This window comes from Sphaerodactylus townsendi, linkage group LG16 (genome assembly GCF_021028975.2).
Source record: "Sphaerodactylus townsendi isolate TG3544 linkage group LG16, MPM_Stown_v2.3, whole genome shotgun sequence".
In the NCBI taxonomy this organism is placed as follows: domain Eukaryota; kingdom Metazoa; phylum Chordata; class Lepidosauria; order Squamata; family Sphaerodactylidae; genus Sphaerodactylus; species Sphaerodactylus townsendi.
This window is the reverse complement of record NC_059440.1, coordinates 422,845-439,100: the sequence shown is the minus strand read 5'-3', so window position 1 is coordinate 439,100 and position 16,256 is coordinate 422,845. Positions and strand designations below refer to the sequence as shown.

General features: G+C 43.4%; 1 protein-coding gene across 4 annotated transcripts in view; it reads left to right on the top strand.

Moving 5' to 3' along the window:
* WSCD1 (WSC domain containing 1) overlaps nucleotides 1–15,915 on the top strand; it is a 98,078-nt gene extending 82,163 nt beyond the window's left edge. For all 4 annotated transcript variants that reach the window (XM_048518754.1, XM_048518755.1, XM_048518752.1 and 1 more), the window contains 3 exons: nucleotides 5,562–5,726; nucleotides 12,929–13,129; nucleotides 14,925–15,915. In XM_048518754.1, coding sequence (XP_048374711.1) covers nucleotides 5,562–5,726; nucleotides 12,929–13,129; nucleotides 14,925–15,277 — 719 coding nt within the window. In that variant the 3' untranslated portion in view covers nucleotides 15,278–15,915. The remainder of the gene's footprint in view (nucleotides 1–5,561; nucleotides 5,727–12,928; nucleotides 13,130–14,924) is intronic.
* The last annotated feature ends 341 nt before the right edge of the window (nucleotides 15,916–16,256 follow it).

Here is a 16,256-nt window from a genome sequence, read left to right as displayed (position 1 = left end):
TCTACCCTTCCTGGCAATGACAGCTAGACTGGACTTTCATCCAGAATTCTCATTTGATCCAGCTTCCATCATGTGAACCTGGGATTCCAATTGCCTCGCACTATGACCTGGGAAGCAAATAGTCCCTGGTGCTCCACCTAATATCAGGGTCATGTCCTGCTAACCACTGGTGCAATCACAAACTAGAGGTGCTCCTGGTGGTCTCCCACTCCCATTAATTTTATAGCCCCAAAGAGATACAAATGTTTCAATTTTTCCGTTATATATTGTATAAACAGGTGTGGATTTGAAATTGTCAGTATCATGTCACAGCGTAGCTTTTCATTTTGCACCTTCTACATCCACCAATCCTTTAATTCTAGAATCTTGTTTAATTTTAATAGCCAGTGCTTTTAACACAGAATGAATGAATGAATAAGAGTGGAAATAATGGATAATGGATAATGATATGTTTCTTTTTCAGTTCGCAATCCATCAGCTAAGGCTTTATTTATTAACATCTTCACATGTTGTTTTCATAAATACTTTGTATCCAGTTCATGAATATTGAGCCACAATTTAAATTTCCAATTGTCTTCAGTAAAAAAAAAAAAAGACCAGGCTATATTATCAAATGCTTTTTCTGCATCAAAAATGTTGCTTTCTTTTAAAAACAAATTCTACTGCATTAGCTAGAAAACAGTTATCCTTCATATTTTTCACCATTATTGAAGTAAAAAGTTTATAGTCCACATTTAATACAGAGATGGGTCTATAAAATTGTGGCAGTGATGGATTGTTTCCTTCTTTGCAAATAAATGTTATATGAGCTTCTTGTCACAATGGGGGTAATACTTTCTGTTTACTTATTTCATTCATAACTTTTTGCAGAGGTGATATTAAATTCTCTTCCACGTATTTAGAATACAATGCTGTCTTTCCACCTGACACTGTATTTTTTTCAGTTTCTTTATGACTTGCAATATTTTTGAATGGTAATAATTTGAGTCAATATAACCCTATATTCAGATGTTAACTTCTCAACATGTACCACTTTATATACTCATCCATTCCATCCTTTGCCAATAGATCTTTGCTGTATAAGTCCAGAAGTTTCTGTATCTCTTCTACATGCATAGTTCAACTTCCCTTCTTCACTCCTATGACAGTTTTTTTTTCAATTTTTTCCTTATGCCAGATATCTTCCTGGTTTATTTGCAAGTTCAAAATGTCTCTGCTTTAGAAATCTAAACGTTTTCTATATTTCTTCCTTTTCAAGCATGTCTATTTGGCTCATCATTTAAGCGATCATCTGTCTCTTTCCGTTATATTAAAATATAAAACTTCTCCCCATCCCCAGCCGTCAGCTGAAGTGAGCTCGCCAAGTCAATTACTTCCTAGAGTTAGATGGTCTAAGGCGTTGGAGTGTAAAACTACACAGCTTCTCAGCTCCCAAGAGCTGAAGCAACTGAGGCTGGATATGCTAAGTGCTCCATCCCCAGATGTGATGATTTTAAAACTTGATGACATCACCAAAAAAATCAAGGATTTAACCAAATAGTCCCAACACAAGATTGTATCCTCGCCTAATAAATCTCCATGAAGGTTGGAATTCTACGCTAGGAGTATGGCCATAAAGCACTCACTGCGGGAAATCTACAAAAACTATAAAATCCAAAAATGGGATAGCCTGCCCGCATCTTACTTTACATTAAAAACCCAATTAGCATTGCAACTACAGACTAACCAACAAGAGGCAATTGATCGTTGTTGGAATTCCTTGATTCAATCAATACAGGACAATGACTCCAGAAGATTCTGGAAAATAGTCACCGGTGGGCTTAGAGATAGCAGCATCCTTCCTTCTAGTATCCCAAGAATGCAATGGTATGATTTTTTAAATGGAAACAATGGGGGAGTGCCAGGAATGTTATTCTACCCTGGCTCATGTTCTACCTCTTGACCCCTCTTGTAATTGGAAAACTTATAAGCCAACTTAAATGAGGGAAAGCTGCTGGTCCTGACACTCTTTTACCAGAGTTATTCATAGTGTTTAGGGAATGGTGGTCCCCTATATTGGCACAATTGTTTAACATGGTTAACCAAACAGGCATAATTCCCACTATGTGGAGTTACTCAATTATCATCCCTATCCATAAGAAGGGTGACCCTGCCAGTCCCTCTAATTATAGACCAATCAGTCTTCTCTCAGTCTTGGGGAAACTTTATGCCAAATACCTCCTTGGGAAATTAACTGATTGGATTGTTGATAAAAATGTCATAGGGAAGGAACAGATTGGATTTCAAAGGGGTAAGTCAACCCTCGACCACTGCCTGGTGTTAAGTTGTTTGATAACCAAATATAAGAGGAAAGAGAGTCCCTTGTATGCAGCCTTTATCGATCTCCAGGGCTCATTTGATTCTGTTAATAGAGTGATTCTATGGAAGAAACTCAATAGCCAAGGTGTAGAGCCAAGGTTGCTTGAATTAATTAAGATCCTGTGTAGAGCCAAGGTTGCTTGAATTAATTAAGACACCTATTGCCACCTGAGATGTAACATGGAGGGATTGTTAACCCCCAAAATTCAAGTTACTCAAGAGGTTCAAAAAGACTGCGTATTGGCTCCTACACTCTTCAAGCTCTTTTTTAACAATCTAGCTTCCACATTAAGTGAGGCCCAAGTACATAGTCCAACTTTGGGCTCAACTTCCATACCCCTGCTTCTGTTTGTGGATGATGCAGTTGTACTTTCATGCTCAAGAGTTGGACTAAAGAGAGCTTTATTGAATACTGCATACTCAATGATTTGCAGCTCAATCTAGACAAATCCAAAATTATGGTATTTACTCATAAATGGAAAGCCACCAATTGGCGGATAGCCCACAGCAGTTTCGAGCAGATGCAGTCATATAAAAACCTAGGGCTTACCAACCATCATAGGGCCTTCTGGAACTGAGCCATCTCTGCCGCTAAATTAAGTGCCTCAGCCATTATACGCTTCCTCTATGGGAAAGGCCGAGGATACATTCCTGCAGCGTTGAGAGCATTTAATGCCAAAGTGAACCAAGTCAACAAATCCTTTATGGGATACCCATCTGGATAGGGGCATAGAGCAGAGAGGTCAAAAGGGTCCAGTCGTACTTTCTGTATAAAATCCTCGGCTTGCCCCATTCTATCCCCTACGCAGCCCTGTTTTTAGAAACAGGCCAGCATTGGCTGGAAACTCTGGCCTGGTGCCGTACATTTAAGTTTTGGGCCAGGATTTGCTTTAATTGGGATGAACTGGATTATGCACCCCAGGGATTCACCATTCGCCATACAACTCAGTGGTGGGTTAAAATTGAAGGCAAACTTAATGAGTTGGGCATTCCCTTGGAGGACCTGCTAATGTTAACAGAGCAGGAGGTTTATGGGGCTATTAAGAGACTTTTTGACAGAGAGTTCCAACAGATGCTAGAGGAAGCTGACAAAACCTGTTCCCCGATCTCCCTGGGTATACCCTTGGATAGGTTAACTGTAGCCAGGTACCTTTATTTCCTGGTTGAGGCCCGATGGCGTTGCGCAATCACCTTAGCTAGGTGCGATGCCCTGCCTTCTTCCCTTAGTCTTGGACGCCACCTTGGAATTCCACATAAAGACAGGAAATGCCCATGTGGTATGGGTTCTGTGGAAAAAGTATCTCATATGCTGTTGAATTTTCCCTTTTATGAGATAGAGAGGAAGAAGCACATAATCCCCTTCCTGCATGGAAATGAAGACATTACAGATAACCAGAAAGTTATATATCTTTTAAATAGCCAAAGCTACGAGTTGTTGGAAGCGGTGGCTAAATTTTTAAATGCTGTTATTTTAACTCGTCCGAAGTTGTAAAGTCTGTTGTCTTGTGGTGTTGATCTTGATGCTGGACTATTTATATGTCATTAAAGGTATTCGATTCGACTCGATTCTATTTGGCTCCTTAATTGCTTAACCTCAATTAGGATTGCTTTATCAAGGTAATTTTTGTGCCGTTCCTCCAACACTTGTTATCTATTCAATAAATTCTTGGTTTGTTCCAATTTTTCCTTCTCTTGTTTTGCAGCCTCAGCTATTAAATTCCCTCTCATATAAGAGCCACTGGTTTCCCAAATTGTTACAATAAGGATATCAGATGTATGGTTGATTTTTAAAAAATTCTACGTCCTTTCTACATTTCTTTACAACTTATTCTTGCAGTAAAAGATTATCATTTAATCTCCATGTTCCTCTTTTGCATTTATTTTGTTGCCAAATTAGTTCTAACAAATTATGATCTGCAAAAATCTTTGGTTGTATATTCACACTCTCTAGATTAATGATTATAGTTTTAGATATCTAACACATATCTATCTTTGAATATGACTGATGTCTATCAGAAAAAAATATAATCACTGGTTTTCAGATTTTTAATTTTCCATGCATTTTCTAACTGCAGTATTTCCATATTAATTAAAACATTTTGGGAGATCTGCCTCCTTTGGTTCTTTTAGATCTGTCTTTTTGTGCATTAACTCTGTCCAATTCTTGTCACTGAAGATCATTAACTCTCCTTCTTAAAAGTCTAATATGGATTGAAAAAATTCATAAATTTTTTCTCCTGCATTTTTGGGGGGCACAAATCAAAGCTGATGTGTAGACCTTGCCTTCTGGGAGGCTAATCTTCAAAAGAATATATTTTTCTTCTGGGTGTTTTAATTCTTCTACAACATTTATGTTTGAATTATTAATATGAATCATGACTTCTTTTTATTTGCTAATGCCAAATACACTTTGCCCAATGTCTTACTATTTAAAATATATTCTTTTTTTCTTTAGATGAGTTTCTTGGATACATAGTATATCTGCACTTTGCTTTTGAATTGTTTAAATATTTTTGTTTGCTTGGATGGGAAATTTAAACCATTAATATTAATTGATACAATCTTCATTTTGTCCATTTTACTTGAGTGCTGCAACTTAGCTTCTTTTTTAATGAATTCATCTTTGATTTCCTTTCCTCTTTTTGATTTTGGTGAATTCTTTGTTGAGGTAGGTGGAGATTTGCTATCTTCTCCCAGATTCTTTAGGTGTGTCCTCAGTAGGTAACTGTTTTGTAAGTTGCTTCACTTGCTCTACTGTAGTGATTATTCTTTTGCCATTAGTTAATGCAATTTCCAAAGTGAATGAAATTCTCCAACCATACCTTATTTCATTCTTTTGTAAAAATTTGTCTTAATAAATCAAAATCCCTCCTTTTTCTCAACAGGCTGGTGGGCACATGTTGAATTTACATATGTGTGGCCTTTTCAAGCATTAGTGCAATGAACAAACAACCTGTGATGTGAAAAGTAGAACAGTTATGCCTAGTAGGTAGGGTAGAAATACATGCTCTTGTCCCTATGCTTCATCTAGGTTAGCTTTAGACTGAAGAGTCTTGTGGCTGCATTCTTCTCAATGTATGTATGTTTTTCACATGCACTCAATTAACACTGAATGGTGCTGAGCAGAAAGCAATCTGATACCTTAGTATTCAATATGGTAAAAGTTACAGTGTTAATGAAATAGCATCTGTACTTGGTTACAGATACCCGATGTACTGACCGGAAGTTTCTCCCTACAAAATCCAAAGCATTTGTTGCTCTGTCAAGCTTTCCTGGAGCTGGAAACACCTGGGCCCGCCATCTCATAGAACACGCTACAGGATTCTATACGGGAAGCTACTACTTTGATGGGACTCTGTACAATAAAGGTATAGTGCTAACTGATCCCAGCTTATTTTATGGCCAACTCTTCCAGGATATCTTTGGAATGGAACTGGCAATTGCTAGCCATGCTGGAGAATGAAAGTTCCACCCACCCAGTTCTAATTATTTAGGAAATCTCATGATCTGGCAGCCCCTATGAGTTCAGCAGCTATTACTCATTGGTGCTGGGAAGAACAGTTGCCTTTTATACCCCACTTTCCCATAAGGAGTTTCAAAGGAGCCTTCCCCCCACCCCCACCCCCTCCCCTCCCCCACCACAGCAGGCAGCTTGTGAAATAGATGGGGCTGAGAGAGTTCTGAGAGAGCTGTGACTAGCCCAGCAAGCTTCATGTGGACAAGCAGGGATCTGAACTCACTTTTTGAGATTAGAGCCCACTGCGCATGTGAAGGAGTGGAACTCAAACTAGATTAGAGTCTACTGCTCTTAACCACTGCACCATGCTGGCTCTCTTCCTTTTCTCTCAGTGCTGACTACAATGCAGTGGTGTACCTGCCTAGGGACAGGGGGTACCCTATGTCCCCGGGCGCCCCATTTGGTCATGTGGGGGGCACCAACATTTCAGGGTCATTTGTGTGTTTTTAAATTTTTAAGTGTTTTTTCACGTTTTGGCCTGCAGGGGGCGCATTTTTAAGGTTAGTTGCTCCAAATTTTCAGGGTACCATCCAGATACTGTTCTGATGATACCACCCAAGTTTGATGATGTTTGGTTCAGGGGCAGCAAAGTTATGGACCCCCAAAGGGGGTGCCCTATCCCCATTGTTTTCAATGGGAGCTAACATGAGATGGAGGCTACCCATTTGAGGGACCATAACTTTGGTCCCCCTGGACATAACTTCACCAAACCTGGGTGGTATCATAAGAATAGTTACCAGATGATACCCTGAAATTTTGGTGTCACTAGCTTTAAAAATACACCCCTTCCAGGCACCCCAAGAAATTTGCCCAAATTCTTTGTTTTGCAGTGACTTTGCTCCATTGTAGCCAATGGGGAATTTCTGAGTGCGTAGGCAGTCTGCATATGTTTGAAGGTAGAGGCACCAGACTTTCAGGGTGGCTCCAGGAGGGCCTCCTGGTAATAGCATCCAGGTTTGGAGGCTTTTGCTTCTAGGGGTTTGATTTTATGGGCCCCCAAAAGGCTTATTTTGTTTCCATGCTCCTGCACATGAAAGCCTGTGGGCTGAGTTCTCTCAGAACTCTCTCAACTCCCCCCCACTCCAGAAGCAAAGCTCACCAAGCTTGGATGCTATTACTCAAGGCGTCTTGGAGCCACCTTGAAAGTCTGGTGCCTCTATCTTCAAAAATGTGCAGCCAGCGCTTACACACTCAGACATTCCCCAGAATCTGCCAGGCTCTTCAGCAAGTTCTGTGGTGGGAAAAATTACTTTTCCCACCATAGACTTCAATGGGGCTTTCTGTTACGCCCAGATGGCTCTGTGGTAGAGGTTTCAACAGGAATCTTGCTCTGGGTGGGGGCATTTCCTGTAGCTGCTGGTGTGAGTCTCCTGAAAGAAACCAGCCAAATTTGCTAAAATGTGCGTGGAAGAGGAAAATGCTGTGGGCACCGAGGTTAAGGTGAACCTGATGCCCACAGCATTCGGCCATCACAGGCAAACTTTAGCAAAGTTGGCTGGTTCCTTTCAGGAGACTCACACCAGCAGCCCTGCAGGAAATGTGCCCCCACCCAGAGAAAGACCACTACCACAGTGCCTCCGGTTGAAACCTCTACCACGGAGCTGGGCATAACAGAAAGCCCCATTGAAGTCTATGGGGGAAAAATAATTTTCGCACCAAAAACTTGCTGAAAAGCCTGGCAGATTTTGGGGAATTTCTGAGTGTGTAAGCAGTGACCACACATTTTTGAAGATAGAGGCGCCAGACTTTCATGGCGGCTCAAAGAGGCCTTGAGTAATAGCATCTAAGCTTGGTGAGCTTTGCTTTTGAGGGTGGGTGGGTGGATGCGGGTGCTGAGAAGTTCTGAGAGAACTCAGCCATCAGGCTTCACGTGCAGGAGCAGGGAAACAAAATAAGCCTTTTGGGCGGCCCATAAAATTGGACCCTCAGAAGCAAAGGTCTCAAAGCCTGGATGCTATTACCAGGAGGGCTTCCTGGAGCCCCCTTGAAAGTCTGGTGCCTCTATCTTCAAAAATGTGCAGCCTGCCTCAGAAATTCTTCATTGGCTACAATGGAGAAAAAATAACTGCAAAACAAAGAATCTTGGGCAAATGTCTTGGGGTGCCTGGAAGGGGTGTATTTTTAAAGCTAGTGACACCAAAATTTCAGGGTATCATCTGTTAACTATTCTTATGATGCCACCCAAGTTTGGTGAAGTTAGGTTCAGGAGTTATGGTCCCTCAAATGGGTAACCCCCATCTCATGTTAGCTCCCATTGAAAACAATGGGGATGGGGCATTCCATTTGGGCGTCCATAACTTTGCTGCCCCTGAACCAAACATCGCCAAACTCAGGTGGTATCATCAGGGCAGTCTCTGGATGATGCCCTGAAATCATGGTGCCGCTAGCTTTAAAAATGTGCACTTTGCAGGCCGAAAAAACACCAAAAATACCCCCCAAAAGCCCAAATACCTTGCATTCGCATTTGTTCATGTTTGGACAGGACATAATCGTACAGTTTTTGTCCGAATGTGCCCAAATTTGCCCAGATTCCAGCCGAATCTGGTATTTGTTTCATCTGAATCTCCAACCCTCAAAAATAATGCTGTTTCAGGGTGGGGGAGAATCCACCCCCAAACAGCATCACTTTCAATTTTGTTTTAACCAGGGACCCCAGATTCTCCCTTTAAGGTAGATTTAAAAGAAGAATCTGAGCTCCCTCATTTAAACACCATTGAAAGTGATGCTGTTTTACTGGAGGTGTTTTGTGAGAGATGATGCTGACATTTGTTTGGTAAATGTTTTGCTGGAGATGATTTGTGAGAGATTTACATGCTTAATACCCACTTGCACTGGTTTGGAGTTGTTTCTCAGGCTAACAACCTACCTCATAGGGTTGTTGTGATTAGGAAATTAGGAAAAGAATTGGTTGGGCTGAGAGCCATGTATGTTTTGCTGGGAGTGGGAAGACAGAGGTCCTGTGGGTAGGTCACAAAGGGGGAGCCACGGGATTTCAGGCACCATTGCCAGAGGGAGTCTTCCGTTCAATTACTTCCTCTATTTGTAGCCTCGGAGTTCACCTGGGTTCGTCTCTATCTATGGAGACCCAGGTGACCCGCACAACCCAAGTGGCATTTTTTCCACAAACACTAAGCTTGACGCCTGCCCCCCTATCTCTCTCACCAACATGGCCACAGTGTTCCAAGCCACAGTCACCTCCAGGCTAGAGTATTGCAACTCACTCTATGCAGGCCTTCCCTTGTGGTTGATCCTGAATATGAAATTGGTCCAACATGCAGCAACGTGACTTCTCATGGGGGCCTCTATGTGGGATCACATCTCCCCCATTTTGCACCACTTACATTGGCTCCCAATCCCTTCAAGTTTTTGGTGCTTAAGGCACTCCGCAGCCTCGGGCCCTCATATCTATGGAACCGTCTCCTCTCCTTTGTACCCACTTGGCCTCTGCACGCTGCAGAGGCCAATTTACCAGTGGTCCCTCACCCCTCTATGCCATACTGCTGCATATGCACTTCAACCAGTACCAAAAAGTATGGGAAGGTGTCGGTCTTACCGTCAAAATGGACTTTCAGTTCCCCACGGTGGCGTGGCTCGCCCAGCCGTGGCGCCAAAGGCAACAGGGGTCCAGGGGGCAGTGGCAGCAGCAGTGGACCAGGCAGGGGGTCCACCAGCTTTCCCTGGTTAGCTGGGTCCCCCTGGCAGGGCCGCTGGTGCTGGTGGGTCCCACTTTGGGTCTCACCGTAGTCCTAGCTTTTCAGCCGATCTTGCCTTCTCCCTTGCATGCAACAAGACCATGTCCCAGAGGAGGTGGTTGACCCTCTGGTGCAACTTCTCATGCTCCACCTGCTACTACTCTGTGGCTCACCATGGGACTCACCCGTACTCACCCCAGTCCACATTCTCCTCCTCCTCAATGGAGTCTTGCATGAACCAAGCCAACTCCTGTCACCCTGGCGGGAACTGCCAGCCTTGGCCTGGCTCATGGGTGGGTGCCAGCAATTGGTAAGGGAGCCATATGGGTTGCTGGGCCATGAGGGGTAGGAGGCCCACTACAACCAAGGAGAGATCCACCCATACTGGTTGCACCCCGACCCCCAGGTTCTCCCCCATGGGGTTCTGGGGTTCCCCAACACCATCAGTCTTGGATTCTCTGGTGCTCCCTGGGTCTCCGTTGTCCCCCAGGCCTTTTACCTCAGGGTCTACAATCTGCTTCCCTGAGGTCCCATCCATCGCAGACATGGGGCCCAGATCAAGAATAGAGAATCCTCAAAATGTCAAATTTTAGTCCAAAATAAAGAAACTGTAGATATTAACTATAGTTTTTATTGGGAATACTAAAGATCCAGAACAGTGATTGAGGATTCTGGAGATCACAAGCAAAGTTTGGGGTTAAGTTCCCTTGTTCCCCCCACCCCTGGCCAAGGTGCCAACCCCGTTCTCACAAGATCAAAGTGAAAGTTCAAAAGACAGAAGGCATTTCACACAGATAAGGAAATTGAGCTACACAAAGCCCTGGACCAACTGGCCGGGAAGGGAGAGAAGCATCCCTTACCCTGAGCACCCCTTCCCCCACCCATCAGAACTAGGAACATTCTGACATTGAGTGGGGGCATGGCTGCTCCCTAGTATTTGAAAGGCTGTCAATTAGAGGAGGGCACAGTGTTGTTCCTGTTGGCAGCAGAGGATAAGACTTACAATAATGGGTTTAAATTACAGGTGGAAAGGTATAAGCAGTGACATTGGTATAGATTTTTTATGGGGGGGTTCAGGGGCAAGGCCACGCCCCCACTCACCCCTGGGGGCATGGCCACATCTCCCCAAGCCCTGCCCCTGGCCTCAGTGCTTATAAAAGCAGAGATGGCAGACTCCCCTGCCCTGCCTGCCCCACCCTCCCACCAGCTGAGCTCCCAGCTGGTAGCGGCAGTCCATTCTCCCTCCCCTCCAGGTAGAGGGGTAGCTAGGGAAAATGGAGCCTGGTGCAAAACCTGAGGTTTGCACACACACACCCCGTGGGTGGCTGCTGTGATGCTGAAATCCACCCCCAAACAGCATCACTTCCAATGGTGTTTAAATTAGGGAGCCCAGATTCTCCTTTTAAATCCTTCTTAAAGGGAGAATCTGGGGTCCCCAGTTAAAACAACATTGAAAGTGATGCTGTTTTGGGGTGGATTATTCCCCACCCTGAAACAGCATCACTTTGAAGGTTTAAACTGGGGACCTCAGATTCTCCCTTTAAATCCATGCCGAAGGGGTTGGATTCAAAAGGAGAATCTGGGGAAATCGGGGGGGGGGTCAATTTTCCTGCTGTCAGGGGTGCAATTGTTAAGCCAGCAGCACCAAACTGTCAGGGTATCTTTAGGAGAATCTCCTGATGATACTACCCAGGTTATGGACCTGATGTTACTACCCAGGGTTATGGACCTTCAAAGGTGTAGCCCCCATCTTCTATTAGCTCCTATTGGAAACAATGGGGGGTGGGGCACCCCCTTTGGGAGTCCATAACTTTGAACCCCCTAAGCCAACATTCACCAAACCTGTCTGGTGTCAGAAGGAGACTCTCCTGATGATACCACCTATTCTTAGTGAAGTTTGGTTCAGGAAGTCCAAAGATATGGACCCTCAAAAAGGTAGCCCCATCTACTATTAGCTCCCATTGGAAACAGTGGGGGATGGGGCACCCCCTTTGGAGGTCCATAACTTTGGACCCCCTGAACCAAACTTCACCAAACTTGGCAGGTATCAACAGGAGCCTCACCTGTCGATAGCCTGAAATTTTGGTGCCACTAGCCTAAAAATGCGTCCCCTGCAAGCCAAAAACCGAAAAAACACTTTAAAATACCAAAAAACCCCACAAATGGTGGGCGGAGTTTCAGACATGCAATGGGAGGTCTGAACCCGAGAACCCCCCCTTACCTATGTCCTTGGGTATCAGCCAGATATTAGGGGGAAAATAACACTTAGAGTAGTTCAGCAGTGGAATGAGCTGACTAGGCAGGGGGTGAGCTCTTGCTCACTGGCAGTCGCTAAGCAGTGACTGGAAAATACTTGTCTGGGATGCTCTAGGCTGGTCCTGCATTGAGGAGGGGGTTTCACTAGACGGCCTGTATGACCCCCTCTCTATTATTCTATTTTAGAGCACTGTCATATTCTGATGATGAAGAAAACATTAAATGCACCCAATTTGTTGTTTATTTGTTTACCAAAAAACTAACTTTTGCTCTTTAAATGAAAATCATCATGTCACAATCGAAATAGAGGTGTGCTTTAATTTTAAAAAGTGTGTGTCTTTAATAAAAGTTGATAGGTAAATTAATGTTCCCTGCAAAGTGGACACTTCCTGGCCACTTCCTAGCTACAACTTAGGAGTCCTGGAGAGACTTGTGGTGACTTTTTTTATACTTCCTTTATTTCCAAACATATAAGCAGACTATAGTGGAGTCACATTATCTTCTGCAGTGAGACAGCACAGCTGCTAATTGTGAAGAGTGGATTGGAATGTTGGTCAGTTATAGATTAACACCTGCTTTGAAGTTATGCTGTCTGTATTATCTGTTTATTCTTGGCGCTTTTCCCAGACTGGTCTGGTTCAACATGTGAAGGTTTCTGTGGGGGTTGGAGCACAGTTTTCTTGGATACTTTTCTGATGTTTTTGTATCATTGTTTGCAAGGCCTTGGATGGGTCAAAGCCTTTCAATAAAGCATTTCTTTCTTTGGAATGAAGAAACTGATTGTCTGGTCTCCGTTCATCACACTAATCCTGCACCAGGTCCACAAAGAGAGCAACTACACCCCAAAGCTGCAGGAAGCTGTGAATTCCTTTTAGGTCTCTCTCTCTTTCACTCTCTCTCTCTCTCTCATGCTCTGTGGATGTCACACTTGAAAGCTGAATTCTAGGCCGGGGGTAGGGGGCTTTGACAGTCATTAAGAAGTATTAATGTTATTTTTGAAGGCTAAGGTTACTATCAATCAGATAACTAAGCAAAATGATAGCTGTAGAGCCATGCACAGGCAGCCTAAGCTCATAACTATGTACATGTATATTTTAAAATACAGGATTTAAAGGGGAAAAAGATCACTGGAGAAGTCGAAGGACTATTTGTGTCAAAACACATGAGAGCAGCAGAAAGGAAATCGAAATGTTTGATTCAGCCATCTTGCTGATACGGAATCCCTACAAGTCCCTTGTGGCAGAATTTAATCGGAAATGTGCTGGCCACCTTGGGTATGCTACAGATCGAAACTGGAAAAGCAAAGGTAAAAGGATCTAAGCTTTTTCTTTTTTCCTCAAGTCATGGAATAAAAAAGGTCTTAGAAATATGAAAATGGTCGAGGCTCTTCCTGTCCAAGTATTTCCCCTTGATCATAAAGTCAAATTTGGCTGTCAGTGAAGCAGTCACATTCTCAACATAATTCTTGATTGACTCAGATGGTTAATCGATTGATTTTTCGATTTCCAAGTCGCCCATTCCCCAAGGGGCTCAGGCCGGCATACAGCCAATAAACAGCATAAGGACAGTTAAAACCATTAAATTATAAAACAGCAATTCAATAACAGAATAGCAATAATCAAAAATGGCTACTTTTCTGCACAGTCCCCAGGAGGCCACCGTGTAATATGGTGGTTCATCCCGGCTGGCAGAACAGCTCCCTCTTACAGGCCCAGCAGAACTCGTTTATATCCTGCTGGGCCCTGATCTCCGTAGGGAGCTTGTTCCACCAGGTGGGGGCCAGGACCAAGAAGGCCCTGGCCCTCGTTGAGGCTAGCCGGACGTCTTTTGGGCTGGGGATTTCCAAAAGGTTCACCTCAGATCAGCAGAGGGCAATATGGAGAGAGGTCATCCTTCAGGTATGATGTTTTGAGGGAAAAGAAAACCAAACAGACAAAAGTTGGTGCTGAAACATGTGCCTTGCAGAATAGTGGGAAACAGGCAACAAAACATTTAGGATTTTTGGGGAAATAGTTCAAAGAGCTCTGCAAAAAAGGCTAGAATCCTGCAGTTTAAAGCTTGACCCAGGCAAGCTGAGGCCAGCATCAAATATGGAGTTTGGGGGCAGAGTGAGTCTCTGGCCCTGCTCCTGAGTGAGTCCATGGCCCTGATCCAGACTGAGCCCCTGGCCCTGCTCCTGAGCTTTTGGGAAGTTATGGCATGGGACAATCTCTGCTGTCCAGTGTCCAACAACACTCCTGGCCTGAATTCTATGAGGACTTTGGGGGTGAGGTGCACTTGTAAGAGGGGTGGCCCTGCATGTATTCCCTAGGGATTTGAGCCTGGAGCTCAAGTCCCCCTGCACCCTCTTTCTACACCACTTTGTATGCCTGTCAATAAGTGTGTGTGTGTGTGTGTGTGTGTGTGTGTGTGTGTGTGTGTGTGTGTGTGTGTGTGTGTGTGTGTGTGTGTGTGTGTGTGTGTGTGTGTGTGTGTAAAATGGGATAAATGGAGCATAGATAAACTGAATATTACAAATAAAAACATGCATATATAAAATAAACAAATCTATAGACTCAGTAGTGAAAAGTGAAAAATTGTAACGTGTCAAAAAACACAAACAAATCACCCTAATGGGCATATAACAAGGCACAAAACAAAGAACATTTGCTCACTCATTCCTTTATGGTTTGGATGGATATTTGATGGATTCCAGTTTTTTAAAAGTCTTCAGCTATTTGTCCCTACATGGTTTACAAAGGGGTTTACAACAAAATTATAAAATCACTAAAATTATTAAAATTCATGAAAAGGTTGATTAGTAGGAACAGCAGATAAAATAAGATGAAAAGCAACTTCAAACATAAACTTAAAGTCCGGCATCTAATACAGCAGTAGATACTATAAAGCAGTATACATTAGGAAATGGCAACAAATGGCAACAAATTAGTAAATGGCAACAAATGGCAACAATTTTTTTACCTGATGTTGAGAATACAGCAAGCTAGCTACTAGGCAGCTGTCTGTGAGGAAAGCACTGACCAAAAGCTTCCTCTCTGGTAGGTCTGACTTCTTTGATGACAAGACAAAACAAAGTCTTCATTGTTTTTTGTCCTATACAGAGTGGCCAGATTTTGTCAACAGCTACGCATCCTGGTGGGCTTCTCATGTTCTTGACTGGCTGAAATATGGGAAACGTCTCCTTGTTGTTCACTATGAAGACTTGAAGCAGAACCTACTATCCCAACTCAAAAAAATGGTAGAATTTTTGAATGTCCATGTCAACGAAGACCGGCTGCTCTGTGTGGAAAACAACCGTGATGGGAATTTCAAGCGGGGAGGTGCCAGGCGGAAGAGATTTGAGCCATTCACAATGGAAATGAAAGATCTGATCAATAAACATATTATGACTGTGGACAAAGCTCTGAGGGACAGAAACTTGACTGGGCTGCCGAAAGAATATTTACCGAGATGATGGTTGACGGCCACCAAGCTGCATTTTCACAAATACTAACAGCAAAAAGGAGCAGAATTTTATAGCTGTAAAAAAGGCAAGATTTGTGTAGAGTCTGCTGATGAATGCAATTTTTTGGATGCTTTTCTGGGGTCCACTAAGTGGTATAAGCAGCAAACAATGAAGTATGGAAATTGGGTTATAAAGCAAGGCAGAGGCTATTAGCATCTGCCTGTATGTGTCTTCTTCTTTGTAAATGGCTACAAATGGTAACAGTTCTGTGCACTGCTAATTCCAGGAAACAACAAAAAAGATCTCTTTGTTTCATCCTAACTGCATAGTAGCAATATTTTATCAAGAACATCTAAATATTTTCTATCAGTTTTGGCAATTCAGATGTGTACATTTTTCCTGGGATTTGTTTGTTTGTTTAAAACTCAGTCTGATAAATACTTTTAGCTAATCGGTTAAAATGGCACATAATTGGTTTATCTTTTTCATTCACTTAAAAAATCCTCATATTTATCCTTATGTTTTAACTTGGGATAACCAAAGTCTGTAATTTGGGGAGCTGTGTTTGTCTATTAACACTAACATTTCTGACCAGGGAGTTTGCCCTAGTTTTCATTTGCTTTAAAAAATTAAATGTATAATCTCTTGATTGGGTGAATTTCAATTTTAACATCCCTAGAGACAGATGTGTTGAGATGTAGGGATTTGCTTTATTAAGCCATTTGTTACTGGACACTTATCCCCCCCCCTTGGAAACTTTGTTTATTTGATTAAAGTAATGACACTTAGGCCATTTCTGCACGAATGCGGAAGCGGCCGGGTCGGCGTCCTAGAAAGAGCCGGGCAGCCGGCGCCATGGAGCGCCGGCGCCCGGCTGACCCGGCATGTCCCCGGGCCTCCAGCACGTCGCCAAGGCCTGGGGACACGCCCCCCTGGCCCTGCGCTGCTCCAGCGGTGCAGGGCAGGGGGGCGTGTCCCCAGGCCTCGG